Here is a 27,609-nt window from a genome sequence, read left to right on the forward strand (position 1 = left end):
GGGAACGGCCTGGCCTGGAGTCCTGCGCGTGAGCAGGCAGGGCTAGTTAACAGCTGGGCTCCCAGATTCCCCTGTGGCAGATGTCCTGGACATGGCGGTGGGAGGGGGGCAGCCACAGTCACCCCCCAAGGGATAGCTTACAGCAAGTAAAGGAAGAGGGAAAGATACCTGAAGGGAGAAAAGGAGTCAAGGCTGGCCTGAGACAGGACACACCTTAGCATGGGGACAAGAGCCTATACTGAGGGCTCAGGAAACCAAGCCCTAAGGGACACGTGTCGTGGGAAAGCACCTGGACCCCCTGCGACCGAGCCCCATCTACCGCGGGAAGGCCACAGACGAGAGGCGCCCACCTTGCGCATCATGTGGGCAGCGGCCTGCCAGCCCCGGGTGCCGATGTGCTTGTTGAAGGAGATGTTGAGGTGGGTGGCGGATTCATAGTATTCGATCATGTCGAAGAGGGCCGAAGCACCCTGGGGGCCGAGGCAATGGGGGTTTAATGACTTTTTAAGAAGATTTTATTTATTTATTTGAAAACCGGAGAGAGCGCACAGCAGGGGGAATTGCAGAGTGAGAAGACGCAGACCCCCCCCGGAACAGGAAGCCCAATGCGGGGCTCAATCCCAGGACCCTGGGATCATGACCTGAGCCAAAGGAGATGCTTAACTGATCGAGCCACCCAGGGGCCCCGACAACGGAGTTTAGACTCAGGTTGAGCAGACCCAGGGGGCCCAGCAACTAAGGGATGGGGAGGGACCTGATGCTGTCCCAGCACCTCTGGATTGTTTCCAGGAAACAACTTTGCCCTTCCTGCCCAGGCCATCTGCCTTCTCTTACTTGTCACCCCACCCTTGCCAGCAGGCAGCCCCATACGCCCCAGAACCAGGCCGGGCCCCTGGCGTTCCCGGGCCTCAGTTCTCCAGGACCCTAGCCCCTGGGTCTCCTGGTGGTCTCCGAGTCTGGGGAGGTGTGGACACCTGGGCCTAAACGGAGAGGCTGTTTTTGTAAGTTTCTCAAACTCTCCCTTACAGGTGCTGTGATCTCTAGCGGGGGATCCTGAAAAGCTTTCTGGTGGCCAAGCACCCCCTGCTCCCACCAAGGCCCAGCTCCCCAAGTCCTTCCCTGCCTCTGAGGTGGGTCTATGAGACCCCTTTTCTGGGCTCTGCCCCAGAACCCCAATATTGCCCTCATCCACTCTGGTCATACCAGCTATCTCCTCATCTTGTCCTTCAAGAGACCCTGCCCAGCCTGTGTCCTGCAGGGCCCCCTCCTGCTAAACCTCTAAGGGGCCTGGGACAGGTCATGGCAGTGGCAGGGTGTGCTCACATCCTCATCCAGGTTTGTCTGCTCCAGATCCACGACCCTGAACTGCAGCCTCTTGAAGACCTCTTCCAGGGCCTCGCAGGTCTTGTAGTCGAGCTTCTCACCTGGCACGAGATGGAGTGTATCTCTACGCATGCTCGTGTGCCTGGGGGGCTGGCTAGAAACGGGGGCTCCAGGTGGAGGGGAGAAGGGAGGGCTCGCTGCACCTGCCTCCCCTCAGGGAGGGCACCCACACCTTTCAGGACCCCCACTGCCCCTGGCTAAGCAGCTCTCACGGCAGCACCTGCTGGCCCACACCCACCTCGGGGAGGCTCTGGCCCTGCCCACTACCCAGGGCTCCTGGCCTCTGTCCAGACACGCACCTTTCAGGTCCAGACAGTCGATGCGGTGTCCGAGGTCTGTGAACTCCTGAGGAAACAGAGGGGTCCGTGCTGAAGGGAGGAAGGCACCCTCCAGAGCTAGGCTGGACACTGACCGTGGCGAAGGCGGGGGTCCAATCTGGCTCCACAGGCAGTGTTTGGGGGCAGGGGCGGCACGCAGGGCCTCACAGTGTGGGGCATTCTGTACCCACAGACCAAATGGAGCATTCTAGGCAGGAAGGAGTCACCAGCACGAAGGCCATGGAGCAGGAACGAAGGAGAGGAGGGCTGGCCGGCCTGCGGTGCCGGGTGGGCACCAGGCTCCACGCAGAGAGCACTCAGTAGAGGGGCGAAGGCAGATGCTGCCTGGCCCCCGCTGGCTCCAAGCCCAGCCCCACCCCCACGGGGCGCCAGGTTCTCTATTCTGGGCTCCGCACACACTCACCTGTGTGGAATGTGCTGCGACAAAGACGCGAACACACATGGCCATGGGCCAGCCTTGCCTAAGTCCATCTGCTAGCTAGTGCTAGGCTGGTCTGATCTGGCTCGCGGGCCCCGGGATCCACACTCCTGGCTACCACGCTTTCCCTGAAGCTGTCCACAACTCCTCCTGGGCATTCCCTCCCCCACCCCAAGAACCCTTCACCTTGGGGGCAGAGCCAGGTGGCAAGCATGACTGCTCAGAGCAGTGCCATCTGAGGAACCGACAACCCTAGAAACAAGCAACCTCGGAACATTCTGGAATGACCCATCCGGAGGGAAAGTACTAAGGTGGTGCTTTACTAACACGCCCAGGCCGGGCAGGCAGCAGTAAAGGCACCCGTGGGACACAGCGTCAGGGGACACGCCACGGGCACAGCAGCACCCATTCCGCAGACACAGAACCTGTCCTCGGGTCTGTGTGCTTCTGGACGGCAAGCTGCCCCATAACAGACGCACAGGCAGGGCTAGAGGGTGAAAACCTCAAGCTGTCAACAGCGGGACACCCGGGAAATGGGGCTTGAGTGAAAAAATGAGAAGTGGATTCTGCTTTGTATGCCAGTAGTATTTTAACTTTAAAAAAATTAGACAATGGATACAGAACATACAGAGATCATAAGGAATAGGTATGTCGATGGCTTTTCCCCAGGGAACCAAATTTCTCTGGGGAGTGACAGACACCTGAAATTCTCACTTCATTTCATTCCACACAGTTTAAATACTCATGAAGAGCCTGATTGCTTCTAAGACTCAACAGAGGATTTTCAAGGATGTGTTTATGCGGGCCCTGGGCTAGGTGGCCAGTGGGTGCTCTGTGTACCCTTCCCTGCTAAGGGCCGGCCCCAGAGGCCTGGGGACTGCGGCATCGGAGGGGTGGGGGGTGGTTAGGAACCACCTCTCACCTCCCCCGCCCCGTTCTGAGTGCACCCTACCCCTGCCGGGTACCTGGAGCTGCCGGAGGAGCTTGGGGATCTGTCTGCAGTTCAGCTTCTGGCAGGCTTGCTTGTAGGCACTGATGACCTCGTCCACGGTCACATTCTGGGCTGCAGGCACAGAGGACCCAGGCCTGTGATGCTCCGCACCTGGGTCCCCTTTGCCCCCTGCTCCCCACGCCAAAAACAAAACACCCCTCCACAACAAAACACCCCTTCCGATGACCCACTGAGTTCTGTCCTCCCATGAGGGCCCCTCACTGCCACTGCTGCCCTGTGGAGGTAACCCCCGGGTCCCCAAACTAGTCAGCCCTTCCCAAACACCTCCCTACGGCTCCTCGAGCAGCTCTGCACATAGAGCACACAGCTAACATCACACAGTTCTGCTTGTCAGTTGTCTCCCCCACTAGATAGGGAGGGCACGACTGAGTCTATCCTGGTCACCACCCTGTCCCAACACTGGCCAGCCAGGGTGTTCAATCCACGGGGTTTTTTCTTTTTTGGATGAGAGAATGTTTCTTCTATACTTTAATGCTATGATGAAGCTGAGCCCAGAGAGGTGAAGGCCCTGGCCCAAGGTCACACAGCTGGTAAGTGGCAGAGTGGAGAACTGAACTCTGCTCTTAACTGTGATGGACGTGGCCTCAGACTCCCCACTCCTGAAATACCCTCAACAGCAAAAAACATCCCCGAGAGCTATTCAGCATGGGGCCTCCAGAATAGGGGACAATGCAGCAGTCAGAGGACACAGGGCACAGCCTGGGAGCCCAGGGTAGCTGGCGGTGCTCACAGAAGAAAGAGATGCAACCCAGACCCAACGGCCGTACGACACAGCCCCCAGGAGGCCCAGGCCCCGTCCCCAGGCTCCAGGCAAGGCTGGCTGGTCTGTCTGCTCGGATCTGCCTTCTGTGGATGTTCCGCAGAAACGGAGATAAACAGTATGTGGCCTTTTATGTCTAGCCTCTTTCACACAGCACAAGGATTTTGAGTTTTGGCCCCTTTACAAGGCTGCACAGTAAAAGTCTGATGTATATGTTTTGTTTATCTGTTCACTGGAGAAGACATTCGTACTGTTTCCACTGTATGTCTATGAAATACTGGATTCTGCCTCAGGGCAACCAGGAGAACGGGAAGGAAGGGGAGGGACGGAGTCCCAATCCGACAGAGAAAGCTCTTGGCGTCAGCAGAATGGAGGAGGCATGGGGAAGAAGGGCAGGCAAGGAATGGAGCAGGAAGAGGGCCTTCTGCCGGACCTCAGCCTCCCCTCACTCTGCTGCCATCCTGGCTTGGCCTTTGGGAGCCAGCGGGAGCTCCTCATGAAACTTCCAGGTAAGCATCTCCCAGGGGACTCTCCCTCCTGATCACATCAAGCACTACCCTGTTTTCTAGGGGAGGGAGCCGAGTCCAGGGAAGGAGAGCTGCCTCCCTGAGGCTGGGCAGCTGGTACAGGGCAGAGTCTTACACTCAGCTCCAGAGCTTTCTCTCCACTGTGCCAGAAGAAAGAACTGAACAGAGACCCCAGCTTCCCCCCTCGCCGCCTCCCTGAGTGGAGCTGCAGGTGACCAGCAGCCTCCTGGATGCCAGCTGCCCTCCTACAGTCCCAGTGAGGAAGTGTTGTGAGGTGCGCGCATGCGCGTGGGGGCCCCCAGCGAAGGCAGCCCCCAGGCTCGGGCAGGTGCCCTATGGAGTCCAGCCACACTGGGTCCGCTGGTCCCGCGGGTGCCACACATGCAAGGGAGGAGAAATGACTTCTCTGCTTCCACTAAGTGAACTGAAATGAAATGCAGCTCTTCCTTCTTATTAACATGGGTAACACAGAGAGAGAGAAAGAAGAGGAGAGAAGAGGAGAGGAGAGGAGCGGAGAGGAGCGGAGAGGAGCGGAGAGGAGAAGCAGTGTTTAGCAGACCCTGAGACTTGTCAACAGGGATGGCAGGTGCTTCCACATCACGTGATGGTTTCTGCACGTGTGCCCGTGCGTCACCACCCTGGAGATGGCAGTCATCAGAGCCACTGCTCCAGTCTGCTCTTCCCCGTGCCAGTGAGGAAGAAGAGAAACACTGGGCTGCAATTAAAAACATTTTTTTAGTTGTTTCTGATATCCTTTCTAAGCCTACTTTATTTTTTGCCTTTAAAATTCATAACTTCAGGGGTGCCTGGGTGGCACGGCTGGTTAAGCATCCAGCTCAGGTCATGATCTCAGGGTTGAGATCATCTGCCTCAGCACTCTGCACAGAGTCACACAGTCGGCTTGAGACTCTCTCTCCTTCTGCCTCTTTCTAAGAAATAAATCAATCTTTAAAAAAATAAATAAAATCTTAAAAAAAAAAATCACTCCAAGGGGCACTTGATGGCCTCAGTTAGTACAGCAAGTGACTCTTGATCTCGGGGTGGTGAGTTCAAGCCCCATGTTGGACACAAAGCTTAGTTTAAAAACAAAACAAAACAAAAAACCCCACACACAAAATCATCACTCTGAGAAAGGGTGAGGCTCCCCTGGGCAAGCTCACTTCAAGAAAGGCCCCTGGGCTAAGCCTGGGTTGGCCTGGTCACATAAGATGGGAAGGGAGGGCCTGGGCACATGGGGAGCCATCACTAGCAGTTCTCAGCATCCTAGAGCCTACAGGAAATAAGACTTCTAAGGAAGCTCTCAAGCTGCAATCAATCCTTTAGGTGTTCAGTTCTGATGTCCCTCCCTCCAGGAAGCTCTCCCTGACTGTCCAGGCTCCCGAAGTCGCCTGAGATCCAGCATCCCAGCCCTGCCTGCTGGGTCGGTCTTTGTTCTGAAGTCCAGGATCTCTAACCTGGCCAGCTCTACACCCACCACAGCTGCTGTCCGGTCACCCCTTCAGCCAGGCGTCCGTGGGGTTTGAAGGCAGCACAGCCTCACACAAGGTCACAGCCAGAGCTCACAGAGGTCTCATCAGCCCAGTCGTTTACAGAAAGCGAAACAGAACTGGGATCAGGAAGAGTGGACATATTCCCAGAAGCGGGAGAGCCACTAAGGCCCAGAGTGACTTGGCGCCTCCTGGTGACACGAGTAACAACTGCAGGTTTGTCACTATGTGGCGGACACTTTTGAGAGGGGACAGCACTGGGGAAAGACACCAAAGGCACAAGAGTGGGGGTGGGGGATGATCAGCCAGCCCACAGCAACCTGAGGGCATCCCCGACCCGCCTTGATGACCCCAACAGCACCACCAGCACACCCCAAGGCCCGGCGCAGCACCAGTGGGGACACGAGCGCGTCAGGTGGCTCGGCAGTGGCCTCACAGTAATATACTACCCGTAATATGGTATGTACACAGACTTCATACACGTATTAACACAAGGAACTACCATACTGCATGGGAATGAGATGAAACGTATCCAAGGAAAGCAAAACCGACCCTATATTTTTAAAAAACCGGTAAGGAAATGGCAGCACAGGTGGTCCCAAGAAATACCATGCAGCGTTCAGACAGCGCTCACGCTGTGCCGGGCCCCCTGCCGGGCTCTTCATGAGCCAGCAGAACCCCAGGACCAGCCCCTCCGCACATCTGTTCGTTCGTGATGCTGTGGCAAAATGGGGAGAACACAGTGAAGGTCTGAGGTCTGTGGAGTGAGAGAGACGAAGTTCCCCAGACCCAGCGTGGGGCCTCCCGCCTGGGGTCATCCACTCCGGGGCTTCCACAGGCCTCACCACCACCAGGGAGCAGCTCCCTTCTGGCCTAGCAGCTGCCAGTGCCATCCCCGCCGCCCCCCACCCAGAGGCTGTGGAGGAGTAAGGGTGCGGCTGCTGTCTGAAGTGACCGGGTCTGAATCCTCGCTGCCCCCTTCCCCATCCTCTTGGGTGGGGCACCCGGCACTCCCTATCAGAGACCCAGGGGCCCGTAAAGTGGGTAAGAACACGGGCTCTGGAGCCAGAATGCCTGGGGACGGATCCTGACTCCAAATTTAATTACAAAGCAACTTCACCTCTGTGCCTCCATCGCCTCATCCCTAAAATGGGGCGAGGGTGACGGACTCCTCGGCTACCTGTGCTGAGTACCACTCCATCCCTGACCGGCACTCGGCATCCTCACGGGTGCACAGGCAAAAAGCACTACCAGCCCCCACGGCCGTGTTTCCTCCCCCACTGGAGGGCAGGGACCCAGAAGATATCTGTCCATTACGGAATGGCTGGCGAGGCCGGGTGGACACGCATGTGTGGGAGCAAGGAAAAACGTGTGCGTGCATGTGTGTGTCAGGTCAGGGCTCAAACGTGTTCACTCAACTCCCAAGTCCAATGCCCTGAAGGTCCCACTCAAGCAAGGGCTGGAGTTCAAGTGGCTGTCAGTGAGGAGTGCACTGTGGCGAGTAAGGGAGAGCACGGGCCTGCCTGGCAGAGCAGGTGGACCCAGAGGTTGGCCAGGCTGTGATCAACAATCACAACCACCGCCTCCCCTCTAAGAGGGACACCTGCAGGGTCCCTCTCAGAGGGGATGGGAAGGTGCTTGCTGGGCGGCCGCATGGCACCAGATCTGACCGAGCAGGAGGCGCGAATGGACCGAGGATGCGGAGGGCGGGCCCTGCTTCCTGGTACTGGTGCTCACTCTGCGGGAGGCACGATGCTGAGGATTTTCCAGGCACAGGTTCTCTCAGCCAGCTCAGAGACCCAAAGCTGGCAGAGTCACGATTCCATTTTCTAAGAAGGGGAGGCCAGTTCGGCTCAGAGAGGGCAAGTCTGTGCGAGGTCCCGGAGCCAGGAGAGGCAGGACTGGAACACATGGCCAGACCCGCGCCGGTCTGACACTGGAGCATGGCTTCTCACACTACTCTGGCCTGAGAAGGAAGGGATCAGGGTTACAGGCAGGCGGCGGGGGCCCAGACTCTGGGTGGGGCAAGGTGTAAGCTCTGGGAAGGGACCCTGCCAGGGGCGGCAGTCAGTGGGTGGGACCTCCCGCAGTGGGGAAGCTCTGCAGCTTTCCAGTCTCCCAGGAAGTGACGGTGAAGCCCGAGGAGGCTGCATCCCGCTCCCAGCTGCACTGGCCCTCACAAAGGGAGGGAGAGAAATCCGATGACTGGCATCGGGTGACAGGCAGAGCGACATCTGTATCTGGTTGGGGCTCTTGTCTGCACACAGGTAATGCAAGGAGAGGCTGGGCACCAGGGGTGGCAATGACTCAGGCCATCCCTGCCAGCCGGAAGCTGGTGGGAGAGAGAAGACACAGTCATCCCAGTGGGAGTCAAAAACCAGGAAGCAACAGCGTAGGGGGACAGGGAAGGGGCGAGGGAGAAGGGACCCCGCTCTCCCCACTGGGGCATCATATGGGTAAGACAGCTACAGAGCAGTGGGCAGTACCTCCGAGGAGAGGCAGGGGTAACAGGGTGGGTGCAGGCCCCGGAGGATCCAGGGCACCAGGAGGTAGTACATGGAGGGGCAGGGGCGGGAAGTGAGGACTCTGCTCTCTGCCTGGGACAGGAGCCCGCTGCGCTGACGCAGGGCAGTGACAAGAGCTACTCAAGGCCTAGGGAGGATTCTATTCTGCAGGAATGGGGTCTCCTGGAGACCTGGGCAGGGAGCCCACCATGTCCAGTAACAAGAAGCCTGTTGGGGGGGGGGGGGACCAGAGGAGACAAGTGACTTTTAAGAGCGTGGGGCAGCCCAGAGTCAGGGGCCTGGGTTCTAATCCCTTCCTAATCCCCCCACTAGCTCACAGCATGTAGCTGTGATCTCCCAGGGCCAGCCCACGGCATGAGCAGGGCCCACCTTGGGAGCCTGCCCGCCTCGCTCTTCCTACCCCACGAGGGAGGGGCCTGATCACATCCACCCACTCAACAGACAGGAAACCAAGAATCTTGTGGCAGGTGGGTGGCCTGGCCCCAGAAGGATGGCAGCTCTCTGTGTGGGGCCCAGGAACCGGGCTTAGGGGCTCTCTCCCACATGACTCCCCAGGCTTTGGTGTTCTCACAACATGAGGTCTGTGGAACGCCACTCTGCCCTAAACCAGGCCACTCTGGGCTCACAGGTTTGGAGCATGAGGCTGGCTGGTGTTTAAGGCCCAGGGAGGCCTACCAAGCCACAGTTGCCCTGTGGACGTGGTCAGGCAGACTTTGTGTCAGACACACAACCTGTCCTTGCAGGGACAGCTGCCTGGGCCTTGACGCCGGTCAAAGTATGGAATGCCTGCTTCCATGGCCTCCCTCCCGGTGGCATCCAGGAACCCCAGTGGGACCATCCATATGACCTCCACTTCCCACCAGCCTCCACAAAGGTTCCGGCAGGGGACAGCAGTCTGTCCGCAGCCCTTGTCACAGTGACGTGCTGAGGCTGCCCTCACGGAACCAGCCGTAGCCAGCCAGTCACGGGGCCACCCTGGAGCTGTCAAGAAAGAAGAGCTCTCCTCTGCAGGGGTGGGGCCGAGGTCACCTCTCATTTCTGGAGCTGCTGGTGGCTGTCCTGGTGTCTACCAGGAGAAGAGGGCCTCCCCAGCCAACCGAGAGGAAAGGAGAGCTCAGATGTTTGAGACCCTGGACCCAGCCAGGCCTGAAGCCTGACTACTGAGGATTCCTCAGGTCCATATCCCACAAATCCTCTCCTTCTGGGCGCCTGGGTGGCTCAGTGGGTTAAGCCGCTGCCTTTGGCTCAGGTCATGATCTCAGGGTCCTGGGATCGAATCCCGCATCAGGCTCTCTGCTCAGCAGGGAGCCTGCTTCCTCCTCTCTCTCTCTCTCTCTCTCTGCCTGCCTCTCTGCCTACTTGTAATCTCTGTCAAATAAAATAAATAAAATCTTTAAAAAAAAAAAAATCCTCTCCTTCTCCTTCAGCCCCGGAGTTCAGCTTCTACTCCGGGAGGAGCCCAGCCAAGATGCCATCTTGCTCCAAATTCAGCAAACACCTCCTGAGGCCCACCACACACCAAGCTCTGAGCTGCACTGGAAGACGGGGACGGCTCTGACCTGGCCTCCGCCCTCTGGGGGCTCTTGCTGCAGGGTAGAGGCAGGTATGCCCCAGGAGGGCAATGCAAAGGCCACAGACTAAGCTAAGATGAGACAGTCAGGAGGGAGCCAGCTCTCACAGGCCCCCTTTAAGCCTCGTCCATGGCCCTTTCTTTCCTCCTGGACACTGTGCCCCAGCCACACCCCCAACTCTTTCTCTCCCAGAAGACCCAGTGCTTCCACACACCTCATATCCTACCCCCTCTCTCAGGTCAACTCTCAGCACAGATGTTCCCTCCTCCAGGAAGCCCTCCTTGACCCGCGGGCTGGGTCAGGCCCCTTCTCTAGGCTTCCCCATCTCAGCGCTGCCTGTTCTGAGCTGCCACTGTCTGGAGACAGGCCTGTCTCCATCCATTGGACCGAAAGCCCTGGGAAGACAGTACAGGGATGTGGTCCAGGCTGTGTCCCCATCACTGCCCAGCACAGAGGCCAGGCACAGAGGAGGCACCAAGAAGGTGAGGGAGGGCAGTGACAGACACATGGAGGAGCTCACATCTGGCCCCTGCTGTGTGGGGCCTCTGAGTACACAGGGTGCTCTGAGCAGGAGGGCCCCACCTGTACCATGGGGAGAGACTACCATGGAGGCCTCCTGGACAACGGCCTCCTGAAACCAGGAAGCCTGGAGGGGGGTGGGGGGTGCCGGGGCCGAAGCCCTGCCAGCCACCGCTCATTTTGTGACAACATGCTCCTTGCCCAGAACAGCGGGAACTACCCTTCAGTTCAGCCGCTCCCCTGTTAGGCGCCCCACCAGACACCGGACACGGAGCTCTTCATCCTGGGGATGACCCTGCAGCACAGAAAGCTTAGCGCGCTGCCTGCCACACAGAGCAGGGGCCCTCTCGGGACACGAAATGCTATCCTGACATCACAAAGCGGAGAGGAAGTGGGGAGGAACAGTCAAAGGCAGGCAGGAGTGTCGTCCCCCACCATCGGACCCTGGTGCCCTGAGGTCCTCAGGCCCTCAGCTACAGGCTGGACCAATGGCTTTGGGGGCCTAGAAATGCAGCCTTCTCTAATATGAGGTCAGGGAGGCTGCCAGGAAGATTCATCTGTCCCTCTAGGGTTGCCAGGATCTGAAGAGCCAGTCCTGTTCCTTAGCAGACAGCCACCCTCTGGGGCCCCCTGTGGTGCCTGCTGAGATCCGAGGGGCTGCAGTGGCAGCATGAGATGCACAGGTGTGAAGCCAGCCTGGGGTGCTCTCATCCTGGGAGAGCTCTCTCCCCTCTAACTCCTACCCCAATAAGTAGCCAGCAATCCCCCTGGCCCTATCCCAGAGGCTTCCTGCATGGTCAGGGAGACAGAGCCAACAACAATCACAGAGGAGCCTCACAGGCCCTAACAGAGGGTAGGGAGGAAACACTGAGGCAGGGAGGATGGGCAGACAGGGATCTGCTGGAAGGGAATACCTAGGAAAGTCTCAGAAAGGGTTTGAAGAGTGAGACAGCAGGGAGAAAGGCATCCTGGGCAGAGGGAATTTCAAGAACAGGTCCAGGCATAAAGACTGCACAATTGGGCAGTGAGCCACATGATCAGGAGGGCCTAGGGTATGTGAGAGGAGGTGGGGGGCACTGATGGTGCTTGGTCACCAAGCACGGAATAGAGGTGTCACCCTAGAGCTGTGGGTGGCAAAGTCTACACACAGAAGAAGGAGAGCAGAACTGGCCCAGGAGTCAAGGTCCCTACTCAATCTTTGTCAGTGACAGAGCCATCTGTTCATAAGGCCTCAGGGTCTTTGCACCTGCTTCCCCTGTGCCTAGAGTGCTCTTCCGCCTTCTGTCTCCATGGCTCTGTCCCTCCCTCCCTGCCTGCCTGAGGGTCTCTGCTCCAATATCACCTCCTCAGAGGCCTTCCCTGACCACCCTAGATAAATAGTCCCCTTTGCCACTGACCATCCCTGTATCCTGCTGTTTCCTGTGTGGCACTTCTCATGACCTAACAAAGCTTTATACTCTATTTGTTTGCTTATGAGACAATGAGAAGGATTTTACTGCTCCTGCTCACTGAAGTTCCCCCGGAGGGGACGCACGGGGCACACTGTGGGTACACAATAAGCATTTGGTGCTGGAACAAATGAATAGAGGTAGGCCACAGGGTGGGTTTCTAGAGTCAAAAGAACAGGAGTCTGAGTCCCCAGTTCCACTCAGGCCACCTGGGTGGACTCAGGGAAGGTTCCTTCTCTCTTGGGGACCGCACGGACGTTGTGAGGACAGAGCGGTGATGAGCTCATGGATGGGCACATGCTTAGCCCCGAGCTGACCAGGGCAAATGCCCTCCAAGCGCTTTCATCAGGCACCTTGTTCCTTCCTGCACTCCTGAAATGCCACACATACCCCTCCCACAGCCTGGGTTGCCCCAAAGGTGGGGCAGGGGGGCCGCAGGGGGCAGAGCAACGCAAAGGCTCCTGAAGCCCGACACAGAGAAAAGGCGACACCCGAGCAACCCCAACCTCTGCCGTGTGGCTTCTGTCCCTTCGGAGCCAGGCATCTCACACTGCCCAGGGGCACACAGAGCTGCCCGCTCCTACCCCCAACCCCCTCCCCATGCCCCTCTGGGCACACGGGCAGTCTGGGGAACTTCTTTGGGGCTCCGAGGAGCCAGCATCTTGCCCCTACTCCCAGACTGATTTACAAGCCTGACTGGTTCGTGCCTCCCAATAGCCCCGGGAAGCTTTCCAGAAGAGGTCTGGAGGTGGGAAGTGACTCGCCCAAGGATGCTTTTCCAGCTGAAAGCAGAGGGAGGCTCTGGCCTTGATCTGTGGGTCCCCATGCTTGCCTTCCTGACCGCTGGGCTGGCTGGCTGTGGGCTCCGACCTACATCTCCATGCCAGCTGCCAGCACTGCCTCATGCAGGCTGTTCCCCAGAGCAGAGCACTGAGTTTCAAAACTCTCCAACACTCCGTGATCACAGAATAAGGGAAGATACAAATGAAACAAAAGTAAGCCAACACCATTTTTTACCTACCGGACAGACCAACATCCTCACGCTGGACAGCGTGTACTGGTGACACTGGGAAGCAGGCGTGCCCTCAGGCGGCTGCAGAATATGCAGACTGGTACCAGCCCTTCTGCAGGCGATCTGCCAATACCAGTCAGAATTCCAAAATCCAAATACATGTACCCTGTGACCCCACTGTTCCACCCCTCAAGACACAGTCTCCAGAGACCCTTGCAAAGGTGCAAAGTCATACACCTCTCAGGGGCAGTTGGTGCCTGCAGAACGGGACCGACAGCACTAGCCATCAACAGGGGAGCAGCGCACAAAGGCCCAGGCCACTCGGTCAACGGAACGCTGTATGGCCAGAGAGAATGAGGACACTTGCTCTGAGCCAACAGGGAACAATGGCCAAGATACACTCAATGAAAAAAAGCTAAATGCAGAACAGTGTGCTTGTGAATGCTACCTTTTATGAAAAGAGAAAATAAGACTGTGCGCACTGTTAGAAAGAAAACTAACACGGCGGTGCCAGGCTGGCTCAGTTGGTGCAGCGTGAGACTCTTGATCTCAGGGCTGTGAGTTAAAGCCCCATGTTGGGTGCAGTGATTCCTTTAAAACAAACAAACAAGCAAGCAAGCAAATAGCCTAACACAAAAACGGAGCAGCAAGTGAAGCGGCTTAGGAACCTGGGAATGAAGGCGCCCTGTCCCTTCACTGGGCCCCTTGGCCGCCCGCAAAGCCACAGTAGAAAGTGAAGTGCGCCCTTGCCCTCGTCAGTTACAACCCCTGATGGCCTGGGCTCTGAAGCCACTGTCCCTGGGGGATGACCCCCTATCCTGCCAGCCGGGGAGCTCCTTCCAGGACATGGCATAGGTCTGCATACTGGAAGGGACTCCGGGGTCAGCCGCTGGGTACCAAGAGGCCTGAACACACAGTGGGCCGGGGACACAGACAGTGGGAAGGGGAGCAGCTGCTTTCACTAGTGGGTAGAGGGCCGGGGCGGGCCGGGGAGGGGGGCACTTCTGGCAGCTATTCGGAAAACCTTGGCCTGTGACTCCCCAGGGAAGACGAAGGCATAGTAGTCATGAGCAAGTCTTCCTAGTGAACAATTATTCAAGATTCCTCCGTCCCCATCAGCCTTTCACGGGACCAGGGGAGCGAGCAGGTCATGCTGCAGCTGCCAGAAGGGCACCTTCTCCAGCAGAGCGCGCCCTTCCCACTGATTCATGCTCCCCTAGTCCAGGGACCTCGCCAGAATGCATGCTGAATGCGACGGCTCACTCTGAGGGCAGAGCAAAGTCTCCCCTTCTCCCCAGGGACCCACAGGACAAAGGGGAGGGCACCACAACTGCACTGGACAGGAGACAGCCTCAGCTTGTGGGTGATTTGTGCTCTTCCCTAGCCCCTCCTGGGAGGCAAGTGGCTCTTCTCCAGGATGCCTGTGCCTGCGGCAGGCCAGCTGCAGGGGCAGGCCAGCTGCAGGGGGCAGGCTGGGCGAGGCTGGCACAGCAGCCAGGAAGGGGCAGGGCCCTGGGAGAAGCTGCCCACTCCAGTGAAGGGCACAGACGGCAGGTGTCGAGGGCCTGCCCCACTCCCCCCACCCCCATCCCAACCTTCCAAGCCACTTGGCCCAACTGAATGAAGATCCTGTTACAGAAACACGTGAGATCAGAGGACGCCTGCAGCCTTCTGAGTCTCTTGGGGCAGAGGAAGGAAGCAGATCACAGGACTCACCTCAGGCCCCTTACAGAGCCTCACACACAGTAGGAACTTGATAAAGCCTTGGATGAAGGGGCAGGTCAAGGCCCCAGTCGGGCACAGGGCACACTGAACCACCACATCCCAGCTGTATGACAGGCAACTTCTAATTCTAAATCATTACTACTGACTACAGCCGACACTTATATAGCATTTTACACATCTTACTCCATTTACTGCTCTCAAGAACCCTCTGAGATGGACTACCCCTATTTTTCAAATGGGAAACTGAGGCAGGGGCCATGGTCACAGAGACAAGAAAGGGAGGGGGTAGGATTCAAGTCCAACAGTCTGGCTCCACAGCCCTTGCTTTTAATACTTTGCCACCTTACTGATCACAAGCACAGTTCAGGGTGCAGATACCCCTCCCCCACCCTTTCCAGAAGAGGAAACTGAGGCTGGGTGGGGGATGGGGAGAAACACTTGCCAAACACACAGCTAAGACAGAGAGGACCAGGCAGGAGGGCCTGTTTTCACAGCTCAGTTCCTCAGGCGTGGGGTAGGGGTGATGCAGGCCCATGGGACAGGGGTGACATTCAGTGTCCTTAAACAGGCCAGGTACCTCCCCCCATCGGCCTTACTCTCTTCTTCTCTATCCCAGCCCTTGGCTCATTTCCTTCTACACGCTTCTGTCAGTCTGTAAGGGCCCCACTGGCTGCTTGGCTGACTTGTCTCTCTCATCTCCCCTCTGGACAGTGAGCCTGTGAGGCACGGCTGGGTCTGTCTTGTCCGCTGCTGTGTCCCCAGCACAGAGCTCAGTACTGGCTGGTGACTGTTGGGACCACCAGAACACACATCCAATCTCATGGTGAGCAGAGGCTAACGACATCCACAAAACAAGTGCCCATGACCGCCGCACTAACCCGCATTCTGCTGGGACATATGTGGGGGTCCTCTGTAGCCTCTGAGAGCCCCCCACTGGAAGGGGCTCCCCAAGGGGATGTGTGCATCTGAGGACACTGGTGATCTGCCACCTTCTCACTACACGGAACAGTACAGCCTGGTGGCTGAGGGCATGGCCTAGGCACCCTTCTCTTGGACCTTCCCCTGCCCCCGCAAGGACACATGGGCCCTCTCAGGCCCCACTGGACAGGAAGGACGTGGATTTTTGCTAAGACCACATGAACTGCCCGGGGCAGGCACCTGGACCGCTCGGCCCCGTCCCGGCCGCCTGGAAGGCCAGGCTTCTTTGGCCGGTAGCCAGATAAAAAGAGAAACAAATCAAAGTGCATGTGGCCCAGGCAGCGGATACCAGTCCTGGTTCTTGCTGGCTTTCAGAACCTCTGGGGCCTGGCAGAGGGCCCCATGTCCTCCCAATGGACACCCTCATTTACCTCACACAGCTCCAAGTGAATTCTAGCCTTAACAACTTAAACAGCCCCCAGCTGTCCCAGGAGAGGGCACTAATCTCTTGATGGTTGAGTCTCCTCATCTGGAAAATGGAGCCAATGAGACCGAGACACACACCCAACGAGACCAAGACACACATACTAGAAGAGGCTTCTAGAAGCAACCACCGAGATCACAAGTGTAAAACGTCTGGCTACGGGGTTAGTCGCTACTCAGTAAACAGGGGCTGCTGTTATCACTGGGCCAGGGCCTGACACCTCAGCAACAGCTCAGAGCAGGGGCCCCATGAGCAAAGGGCAAACAAAGCCAGCAGCTCCAGCCAGAGGCTCACGGCGCGCCTGCCTCCGCACTCGCGTCCTTCACCTGTCCCCTGCCACCCAGCTCAGAAACATGGGTGACACACACTCCCGCCGGCCCGTAGGCAAGTATTTACCCAGGGCTAGGCTCCCGGGGGCGCTAAAGTGAAGACTTGGAGACAAGCAAGCACCAACAGAGTGGCCAGAAAGCAGGCACAGGGACAGAGGAGGTGTTGGACCCGCCCGGGCTCACTCCCTCCCACTCACGTGTGCCTGTGGTGCTGGGGATCACACAGCTCTGTTCCTCAGTCTACCTGTCTGCAAAAGGGAGCCGCTGCTTCCGATCTCACGGCTCTTCATGAAGAGGCAGGTGTGCCTGGAGAACAGCACAGGGCCGGAGAAGCCAGGCCCCCAGGGCGGGCCCCCAGGTGAGCTAGACTTACCCTCTGTGTCTCAGGGTCCTCCCTCATCTGTGAAATGGGACCACAGTCCTACCTCCCTCATGGGATATGGGAAGAGAGAATGAGCCACAGCACGGAGAGCGCTCAACACCCCGCAGGTCATCCCCCCAACCCCAGGGCACTTTGCAGACACCACAAACGCCACAAACACCAAGTATAACCAGCTGTCCCACTTCTGCGTCTGGGCCCTCCAAATTCCGGCTCACAACCCAGGTGTCAGGGACCAGAAAGTTCACAGCTGCATCAGTTTGTAATACGGAAAAGCAGAATCAGCACAATGGACAATCTGAGGGATGGTCAGATGGTGGAAGAGTCTAGAGCACCTACATGGATGAAACTGGGAAACCTAATCTTTTTTTTTTCTTTTCTTTTTTTTTTTAAAGATTTTATTTATTTGACAGACAGAGATCACAAGTAGGCAGAGAGAGAGAGAGGTGGAAGCAGGCTCCCTGCTGAGCAGAGAGGCCGATGTGGGACTCGATCCCAGGACCCTGGGATCATGACCTGAGCCGAAGGCAGAGGCTTTAACCCACTGAGCCACCCAGGCGCCCCTGGGAAACCTAATCTTGAGAGGAAAAGCAAGACCCAGGAGTCCACTCACTACGCAATACCATTTTTATAGAACTCGAAAACAAGCAAAATTAAACACTGTACTTTTCAGTGCATCACATACAGACACACACACACACACACACACACAAACACAGGGTAAAACTTAATAAAGGGAAGCCCAGCTGGCTCGTCAGAGGAGCACGTGACTCTTGATCTTCGGGTTGTGAGTTTGAGCCCCACAATGGGTGTGGAGCTTACTTAAAAATAAAATAAAAATCCTTAAAACAAAACAAAACAAAAACAAAACAACAACAAAAAACCAAACCCCACAAGACATGCCGGTCCTAACCTTCAGCCATTCCGGAGAGTCATCTTGGAGCTCCGTGCCCCCCAGCCCACCCAGGAGAGGAGAGTCAACGGCAATGTTCTCATCCCTAAACTGGAAGGTAGCCTAAGAGGTCCTCGTTACATTACCCTTTCACACTTACGTGTATATTACACACATAGTTCATATGCCTGGAAAAGAATTTATTAACAATAATTTAAGAAGCAGAGGGAGGGAGAAGAACGCAGCAGCAGAGGGAATAGCGCTCGCAAAAATTCTGTGGAGACAAGAGCTGATGGTGCCTCCGGGGAACTGAAGGTCACTGCGAGGGTCAAATGAAGCAAACGGGCAAGGAATCCAGCACAGGGCTGGGGGCCCGTTGTGCATGAGAAAGGTCGCAAGTCACCCAGTGGCTCACAGCTTCTCGTCACTGCCACCCACTGAAATCCCAGGTAGGCTTTGGGCCAAGCTCGGTGAAGAGGGCCTCTGAGAAAGTGGGTGCCCATGAGGGGACGACCAGCGCTGCCAGAACCAAGCGGGCTATTTCAGGCTGCCCGCCTCAGGCTTCCGGTCAGGGGCACCAGATGGCCAGCTAGATGCGGAGGCCCTGGGGGAGTCTGAGTTTAGAATTAAAATCAAGTTACTGTGAGCTGTTTACTGGTCCAGCAAAGGCTCCAGGGATGGAAACTGGGTGCCTGGAACTTCTCGTTGCCCAACCTGAGTTTCTCTATCTAGAGAAGGTAAGCAACACCGCTTACCTTCATGAGGTTTGTCTGGTAACTAAAGAATATATTTATTCCTCAATTTTCTACCAAATGACGTAGGCTGGGCAGATGAAGGAGAACAAAACATTTGGATCCCTGCCCCCAGGGAGTAACCGCTAGGAAGATAGACAAATACACATACAATTAAAAACAGCAACTTGGGCACCTGGGTGGCTCAGTGGGTTAAGCCGCTGCCTTCGGCTCAGGTCATGATCTCAGAGTCCTGGGATCGAGTCCCGCATCGGGCTCTCTGCTCAGCAGGGAGCCTGCTTCCCTCTCTCTCTCTCTCTCTCTCTCTCTGCCTGCCTCTTTGTCTACTTGTGATCTCTCTCTGTCAAATAAATAAAATCTTTAAAATAAATAAATAAATAAATAGAAAACAGCAACTTAGGGGCGTCTGGGTGGCTCAGTAGGTTAAGCCTCTGCCTTCAGGTCATGATCTCAGGACCCTGGAATCGAGCCCCGCATCGGGCTCTCTGCTCAGTGGGGAGCCTGCTTCCCTCTTCTCTGTCTGCCCCTCTGCCTACTTGTGATCTCTCTCTCTGTTAAATAAATAAATAAAATCTTAAAAAACAAAAAACAAAAAAAAACCAGCAACTTATTAGAAAAAAACACTCTTGTAGGAAAAATAGGGGCACGCACACTTAGACCAAAGGAAGAGCTAGGACAAACCTGTAAGAGAAAAGAACGTATCAGCTGAAATCTAAAAGATGAGCAAGAGAGGGAGATTCATTCCTTCAAATACTTCTCTAGTGCCTATTCTGGGCCAGGCCCTGTTCTAGATGCCAGGTCTGCCAGACTGAACACAACCGTCACACATCCCCTCCAAGCCGCTTACATCGGGGCATGGCGGGGTGGGGTAGGGAGCGTGCAGACGACAATGAGCAGATGTAAATGAACAGCACGCCAAAGTTGGAGAAACCCTCCCAAGGCAGTGGAGAGAGGCAGCGCAGAGGCCTAGCATGTGGAGCAAAACAAAAGGACTGGGGTGAGGGGGACAGTGTGAGACAAGGCAGGAGCTGTGAGCGGGAACCACATGCCATGGGGCCAGGAAATAGTATTCCACAGGGATCGGGGAGCTGCTCAGGGGTGATGGCATATGACAAAAAGGCCCCGCACCTATGCGGTGCTGACAACACAGCGGCCCTGGCTGCAGAAGGAGCTGGACTCTCAGATTCTGGGACTTGCTGAGCCGAGCCCCTGCCCCTGTGGCGGACTGGATGTGTCCAGTGACCAAGACAGGGTTGTTCTGACTTCTGTCACCTTCTGCAAAGGCACACAACCCCAGGAAGCGACTGATGGCTCCAGGTCACAAAATGAAGGTCCTCACCAGCTTCACCAGATCCGTCAGCCTGGTGCTCAGCAAACAGTGGAGGTGGTTGTGTTTACAGGGACCCTCTTCATAGTGGCCTCGGGCTGGTTGCCATGAAAGCACCCTCCTCTCACGATGCACAGCCCCAAGGACTCAGGCTGATGCCCCTCTCGTCCACTCTCAGACCTGGCAGCCAGAGCTCCTCCTCTCAGAGGCAAGGACCGACACCTTGCGTGCAGATCCAGTGAAAGAGCAAGGGAGACAAGGATTCTTTTTAAGAAGGAAAGAGGGGCTCCTGGCTGGCAGTGGGTGGAGCATGCAACTCTTGATCTCCGGGTTGTGCGTTCAAGCCCCACGTTGGGTGTAGAGATGACTTAAAATCTCTTAAAAAAAAAAAAAAAAAAAAAAAAAGAGAGAGAGAGAGACAGCACCTGGATGGCTCAGGGGTTGGGCCTCTGCCTTTGGCTCGGTCATGATCTCAGGTGCTGGGATCTACGCCCACATCGGGTTCTCTGCTCAGGAGGGAGCCTGCTTCCCGCTCTCTCTGCCTACTTGTGATCTCTCTGTCAAATAAATACATAAATCTTAAAAAAAAGAGAGAGCAAGAGAGAAGGAAAGAGGTGTCCTGCTCTGCTCCCTACCCTTTCCTTCAAGGCCGATGACACATGAGGAAAAATACACACCAGTGAGATAAAATTCCAAAGAGCCAATGACTTTCAACAGGGAAGGAGCCCTTACAAAAGGTTCCAAAATAAAAATGGGCAAAGAGCATGAAGGAGGAACTCCCAAAGAATGTAACGAGGTAACAATAAATAGGTTTAACTACCAAAGGGATGCTAATTAAAACAAGACACCACTGGGGCACCTGGGTGGCCAGCTCAGCTGGGCGCCCTGACTCTCGATTTTGGCTCAGGTTGTGAAATCAAACCCTGTGGCAGGGTCCATGCACAGGCTGGAGCTTGCTTAAGATTCTCTCTCTCTCGGCCCCGGCCCCTGCCCCCCCCCCCACTCTCGATCTCTCAAAACCCCCCAAAAAACAACCACCAAAAAAAGGGCGCTTGGGCGGCTCAGTCATTGGGTGTCTGCCTTCAGCTCCGGTCATGATTCCGGGGTCCTGGGATCCAGCCCTGCATTGGGCTCCCTGCTCAGCGGGAAGCCTGCTTCTCCCTCTCCCACTCCCCCTGCCTGTGTTCCCTCTCTTGTTGTCTCCCTCTGTGTCAAATAAATAAATGAAATCTTTAAAAAAAAAAAAAAAAAAGACACCATCTTGGCATCAAAATACCCCAATGCAAATATTATTCATTCATTCATCCAAAAAAGGAAATCAAGAGGATAAAACCAAGTTCTGTCACTCAGGATGAGGCATACATGGTACCTCATCAAAAGCTGCAACTGCTCCTACCCTCTAACCTGGTAAAACCACCTTCTAAGAATTTCTTCTGAGAAAGCTCCCCATAGCGAACATGAAGATTTATGGACAAGGATGAACATCACTGCATTATTTATGCTACTGAAAATGGGAAAGGACCCAAATGCTCAGCAATGTGGAAATGGCTACAAGTAATTACAATGGCCCAATGATGTATTTTAATCCTGCTTTTTAAAAAATGAGAAAATGAAGTGAAAACGAGCTATTCAAACGGATACAGAGTATCCTCCCAGTTTTATTTTTATCTATCTGTGGCAGTGAATCCAGCCACGAAAAAGAGATGGAAAGGAAACGTTCTGGCATTTAATGCTGAAAACATTCCAGGTGGTGCAAATCATTTCCCCAATAGGACTCTTGCATCCAGAATATATATGGAACTCTTACAACTCAGTAATAAAAAGACAAACAATCCAATTTTAAAAATGGGCAAAGGATCCCAACAGACATCTCTCCAAAGGAGATACGCAAGTGCCTGATAAGCACATGAGAAGATGTTCGACATCATGAGCCATCAAGGGAAATGCAAATCAAAACCACAGTGAGATGCCACTTCACACCCTCTGCGGGGGAGGGGCGAGAAGCAAGGGGACAGACGCTGGGGCGCCTGGCTGTCTCAGTCACTGGAGCACGAGACTCCTGATCACTCCTGAACTCAGGGCTGGAGTATGAGCCCCATGTTGGGAGTAATAAAAAAGCAGCAGCAGCAGGCATTAACCAGGATGTGGAGAAATCAGAAACTTCACACGCTGTGGAGGGGACAGCAAGTGTGGCAGTGGCTCTAATGGTTAAAGAGAGCCGCTGCGGGACGCCTGGGTGGCTCAGTTGGTTACGCAGCTGCCTTCGGCTCGGGTCATGGTCCCAGCGTCCTGGGATCGAGTCCCACATTGGGCTCCTTGCTCAGCGGGGAGCCTGCTTCTCCCTCCGCCTCTGCCTGCCACTCTGTCTGCCTGTGCTCACTCTCTGACAAATAAATAAATAAATAAAATCTTAAAAAAAAAAAAAAAAAAAAAGAGAGCCGCTGCATGACCCGGCAATTTCATTCCTGGAGAAAAGGAAACGCACATGCACACAAAAACTTGTCCCTTAGCATTAACTGCATTACTATTCATCACAGCCAGGAAGTGGAAACGCCCCAAATGTGCACCGACAGAAGAGAAACTGAATGGGACGCAGCCACACAGTGGACCGTTCTTCCGTGGCGAGGCACAAGGCTCTGACACAGGCCACAATGCGGGTGAGCTCCGAAAACATCAGGAGAAATAAAAAGAGCCAGACGCAAAAGGCTGCGGAGTGCGTGATGCCATTTATGTGAAATGTCCGGAATCTAAACAGACAGCAGATCGGCTATCACCTGAGTCGGAGAAGGTGGCGGCTAAGGGGTGCAGGGTTTCTACGGTGGGGGGCGCAGGGGGGGATGAACTGTTCTAAAATCGACTGTGATGACAAATGTACAACTCTGTGAAGCACTGAAAGCCTTTAAATGGGTGAAATATGTGTGAATTACAGCTCAATCGAGCCCTTAAAAAATTCCAGACGGTGAAATTAACAAGTGAATTTTTATTTTCTTCATTAGACTTTCCAAGTTCATTTTGTTTTTTACGATATACATACCTCACTTTTTTTTTTAAAGATTTTATTTATTTATTTGCCAGAGACAGAGAGAGAGAGAGAGCGCGCGCGCACAGGCAGGCAGAGTGGCAGCAGAAGCAGAGGGAGAAGCAGACTCCCCACTGAGCAAGAAGCGGGATGCGGGACTTGATCCCAGGATGCTGGGATCATGACCTGAGCCAAAGGCAGCTGCTCAACCAACTGAGCCACCCAGGTGTCCTCACACCTCACTTTTAAAGGCAGGGGATCAAGGGAATGATCCTCTCCTTAGTGACAACAGTCATCAGCTCCCAGGGTGACTGCACAGCCCTCTCCCTGACTCCCCCAACCAGTTCCACAACAGAAAAGGAGAGAACCAAGACACTGGCAGCCAACCAGCTCACGGGGCTCCATGCTGGGCCAGGGATGGGGAGGCTCCTTTGCCCAGAGCACAAGTCCTTTCTCTAAATACCAACTTCACACAGCCAGTCGGTGGGATCCAGGAGCACAAGGCAGGTCTCCCTGACTGTGCCCAGGATAAGCTACTCTGCCCCTCAAAGCTACGGAGGAGAGCAGCGGGAGCCCTGTCTTGAGCTCCAGGCCACTTCCCTCCGGCTTGCTGCCTGCTCTATAAAGCAAGGAGGTCACCCCCCCCACACACACACACCCCCTATGATCTGTACTCTGGGGATGGGGAAGGGACCTGCGCTAGCCCTGGATTCTCTTGTCTGGGTGGTTAGTGAGCACAGGCGTTGGACCCAACTGCTGGCGGTGGCGCAGTACTTCAGGCGCCTGCCTTCAGATGCCTGTTCCACAGTCAGGCTGCTGTCAGACCTGGCAGCTCTAAGCAGGGCTCCACAAGGGCATCCTGCTGGGGTCCTGCCCATACTTTCTGCCCCACCCCTGAATCCATCCTAAAGCTATGACATTCCCTGAGCATCCACTCTGCACCTGAGACACAGTAGTGACTGAGACAGCCTTGGCCCCACCCCAGCTCACAGTCCACCGGGGAAGACAGACCATCAGCAGACAGGGAGGACCCAGAGCAGGCAGGGCCGGGATGGGGAGCCCAGAAGAACACAGCACTGCAGATCCTGAGGGCTGAGTCCAGGCCCAGCAAGGAAGGAGGCTCCCCAAGGGAACACAGCACTTCCTGGTATTCTGATCAAAGTGGGGAGAGCTGGATCAGGAAGCAAGGACCCCACCCAGGGAAAGAAGGGAGTTACACAAAAAGTAAGACGGAGGCGGGTGGCTGCCTGCCACTGACATCCTCACCTTCCTCCTGTGACACCTTGTTGTTGGAGGGACAGGGAACAGGGTCGCCTGCCACACAGGTGGAAAGGCGGACCAGTTACCAGAACCTGGGCTCTCTCAGCTCCATGTCATGATTTGGCTCCCTCAGTGCTGGGGGTGATCTATGTAGAGAGATGGGGAAACACACACAGTGGGAAAAGACCTCAGACACCATCTTGCTGCACAGAGAGGGCAGTGCCTTGGCTTATAACACACAGCAAGTCAACGGCAAACCCGGCTTCTCCTGCGCTCTATCAGGCTGGCTAGCTTTGGGGTCTGCCAAATCTGGTAGGGGGACACAAGAGGCACCCGCCCCTCTTCATACTCCTTTTCTGGACCTGGGCTACAAGAGGGCAGGGCCTGTCTAGTACCCAAGACCCCCACCACATATTGTTTCCTTCTCTACCCGCCATACAAGCTCTTGCTCAGAGCCAGGCACAGAGCCACATGGTGTGGGCACCAGGGGATAGAGGAGAACCAAACCAATCCCATCATGCCTCGGTGCTCCTCATGGTCTGGGGGCAACAGAGATAATCAGCAGGCCTACAGATCAACAGACCACCTGATGGCCAGGAACAAAGGACAAACTAGAACCGGGACAGCAAGGCCAACATTCCAGGACGGGAGGTGGGAAGTTCCTCATATGTTCTGGGAATTGAGAAAAAGCAGCCACACCTGAACCCAGGGAGGACATGAAGAAGGGTGATCACAGTCATGGTCAGTGAGGGTGGCAGGGGCCAGGCTTCCGAAGCTGGTGCAGGGACTCTGGACTGGGGGTTACAGGTCAGAGAGCGTGACTTGAAGCAAGAGAGGAACCAGGTCAGCCCCCCTGAGTGCGCAGGGGGAGCGTGAGAGAGCAGGGGCAGCAGTAGGAACCCCCCTATCTGGCGCCCCACAGGCATGGTGTGTGCCCGTGAGGAATGAGCACACAAGTGGGTGAACAAATTGGGTGAACAAATGATCCCTCCACAGGCATCTTCCTCCCCCAACGCTCTTCAGGGCCCCCGCCTCTCTGAGGCCCCAGTGACTGGGTTTCAAGGGCTCTGAGGCACCCATATTGGGGCACTTGTTAGCAGACCCACTTTGCCTGGGTCCCTAAGATGCCCTGGTGTGCGCAGGGGTGTGCCTCCTCTGGGGAGCCACACGGACAAGATGTGGTTCCCCGTGGAGCATCTGAGTCTGGGGGCCGGGCGGAGAGGGATCCAAACAAGTAACAACAGCCCAAGGCATGACGGGAACCTGGGCGAATACAGCAGTGCTATGTCTGGGGACCAAGGAGGACCGTGCCAAGGAGGTGACATCTGAGCCAGCCGGAGAGTCAGTCAAGAACGGCAGGGAGCTGGCTAGGGGCACACCAAGCAAAGGGACTCGGTGTCCCTGGGTCAGGAGGGAGGGCCCTCCAGCAGGCTCAGAGGTGTGGACTCCATCCTACGGTTATGAAGGGGCCCTCAGAGGCTTTCTGGGAGCACAGCAGAGGATGAGGACGACTTCTGGTTTGAACATGGCTCCCCCTTCCCCACCCCACGACTTGGCTTTTGCCTTCCAGCTGTTTCGAAGATGATATGAGTGGAAGAACTGAGACCTGCTAAGAGCCCCGTGAGAGCTAGACCGAGCTGCAATGATCACCACTGCCATGGTCCAGGGCCATGACCCCTCCACTGGGTCACCTCCCCGGTGTTTGCTGGTGTTTGCCTTCACCTCCTGGCAGCCCCTCCCAGCCACCCTGTTGCTTCAAGGAAGAGAACGCCGGCAGCTCTGCCAGGACTTGGCTGATGACAGCTGGCCAGAGACTGAGAGCGGAAAGACTCAGGTGTGGCTGTGACGGTGGCACAAAGTCTGACCCCAGTGGGCTCCAGAAGGGGCCCGCCTACCAGGCTAGGGAGGACATCCCAGCTGGGACCCAGCAACACCTCCCGGAGCAAAAGACTGCGCGGCTGGGGACCCAGGCTTCTGCTGGAAAGGAAGAGGGCGCCAGCAAGTCACATGGGCTGAGCAGCTATCGGGAGACACCTCCCCAGCGCCACCCCCACTGGGAAAACAGCTCAGCGCCTGCTGCAGAGTAAGGAAGTGGGAGAGGATAACTTCAGAGCACCTACTGTGTGCCTCCATCCCCCAAAATCCAACCAATAGGACGGCCTGCGCAGTGCCAGGCACCGCAAAGGGCTCTGGGGATGGCGAGGGGAGTCAAACTGAGATGGGCCCCGCCTTCATGAAGCTGTATTCCAAATGGGGGGAGACATAACCAGAGCACGACGACATCCAACCTCTGAACCCCTTCCTGGAACCAGGGACCCCTCTGCCTCTCCCACACTCATGCTGGGCTCCAGCCTCCCGAGCCCCTCCAGCATGGAGCGCTGCCCCAAATCTCTCCCAGCTGCCAGAGGGGCCGCAGGCTCCATCACATGAGCAGCACCCGGGGTCAGGACGCATCCGGGGTCAGGACGCATCCGGGGTCAGGACGCATCCGGGGTCAGGACGCATCCAGGGTCAGGACGGGCAGTGCCAGCGTCCGTCCAGGAGCTGCCTGACGCTGGGCTGTGCTGCCGGCTCGAAAGCCCTGGGCCTTGGCTCTGTTCCCGGGGAGTCTGAAAGCTCTGAGATAGACTTGCCTGCCAAAATGGCTTTACCAACGGGGACAGTGTGGCACACGGATGTTTCGGGACATGCCCACATCCACACAGCTGAACCCACACCTGGGCCTGTGCCTCCAGCGTGGAGAGGGGGAACTGTCCGTCTGCTTTTAGAGAGAAGGGAGCCTGGGCAGGCGCACACCAGAGGCATGACCTCATTCTACTTAACCAAATCTTCACTGACGGTCTGTAACGGGCAGTCACTGTGCCAGTCACTTTCCAAGTATGGAAAAATCTAATCCTCAATCCCCATTCAAACGGGGACACTGACACAGAGAAGTGTCACCGAGGGGCAGAGCTAGACTGACCGAGTGGGCTCCAAAGCCTGACCTGGGAGGCCTCTTGGACTGCTACCATTTCACGTTTTGGGAAACAAGGCCCACTCTGTGGTCTCCGGATGCAGGCCCTTGGGCCACATGCGTTCTGGATTCAAAACTTCCTGGAATTTTTTCAGAAGAGGAATAGGATAGCTCTATCTTGCTAAGACCCCAGCAGGGTCTGGGACAGCTTTTAAAACTTCCTGGATCTGGAAAATGTGGGGTCTGAAGAGACTGTGCAGGTGAAGCCACTTGCTGAGGCCACACAGGAGAGGTGGCACAGGTTCTAAATGCGCAGCCCAGAAGCAGCCCACCACCCCACCCAATGGCAGGATGAACTGACTGGGGGCGGGGGGATGTGTGTTCGGAGATCTAGGAAGAGAATGGAAATGGGAGAAAATTGTCATGGACACACCAGTAATGGCAAAACCTTTGGGGGACAGGGGAAGTTCAGATAAAGCTGACAAGTGTATCAATGAAGTAAAATGTTAGCTATCAGCCCACGCAGGGTCACCTCCCTAGTCTCTAAACCTCAGTTTCTCCCCCTTCACAC

The 27,609-nt window shown here is 55.9% G+C and overlaps 1 protein-coding gene across 2 annotated transcripts in view; it reads right to left on the reverse strand.

Annotated features, from left to right (window-relative positions):
• PPP1R37 (protein phosphatase 1 regulatory subunit 37) overlaps positions 1–27,609 on the reverse strand; it is a 39,327-nt gene that overhangs the window by 4,337 nt on the left and 7,381 nt on the right. For both annotated transcript variants that reach the window (XM_059152186.1, XM_059152187.1), the window contains exons 2-5: positions 3,105–3,202; positions 1,683–1,728; positions 1,324–1,424; positions 351–470 (exon numbers count right to left, since the gene is read on the reverse strand). In XM_059152186.1, coding sequence (XP_059008169.1) covers positions 351–470; positions 1,324–1,424; positions 1,683–1,728; positions 3,105–3,202 — 365 coding nt within the window. The remainder of the gene's footprint in view (positions 1–350; positions 471–1,323; positions 1,425–1,682; positions 1,729–3,104; positions 3,203–27,609) is intronic.

Source organism: Mustela lutreola, chromosome 16 (genome assembly GCF_030435805.1).
Source record: "Mustela lutreola isolate mMusLut2 chromosome 16, mMusLut2.pri, whole genome shotgun sequence".
Lineage (NCBI taxonomy): Eukaryota > Metazoa > Chordata > Mammalia > Carnivora > Mustelidae > Mustela > Mustela lutreola.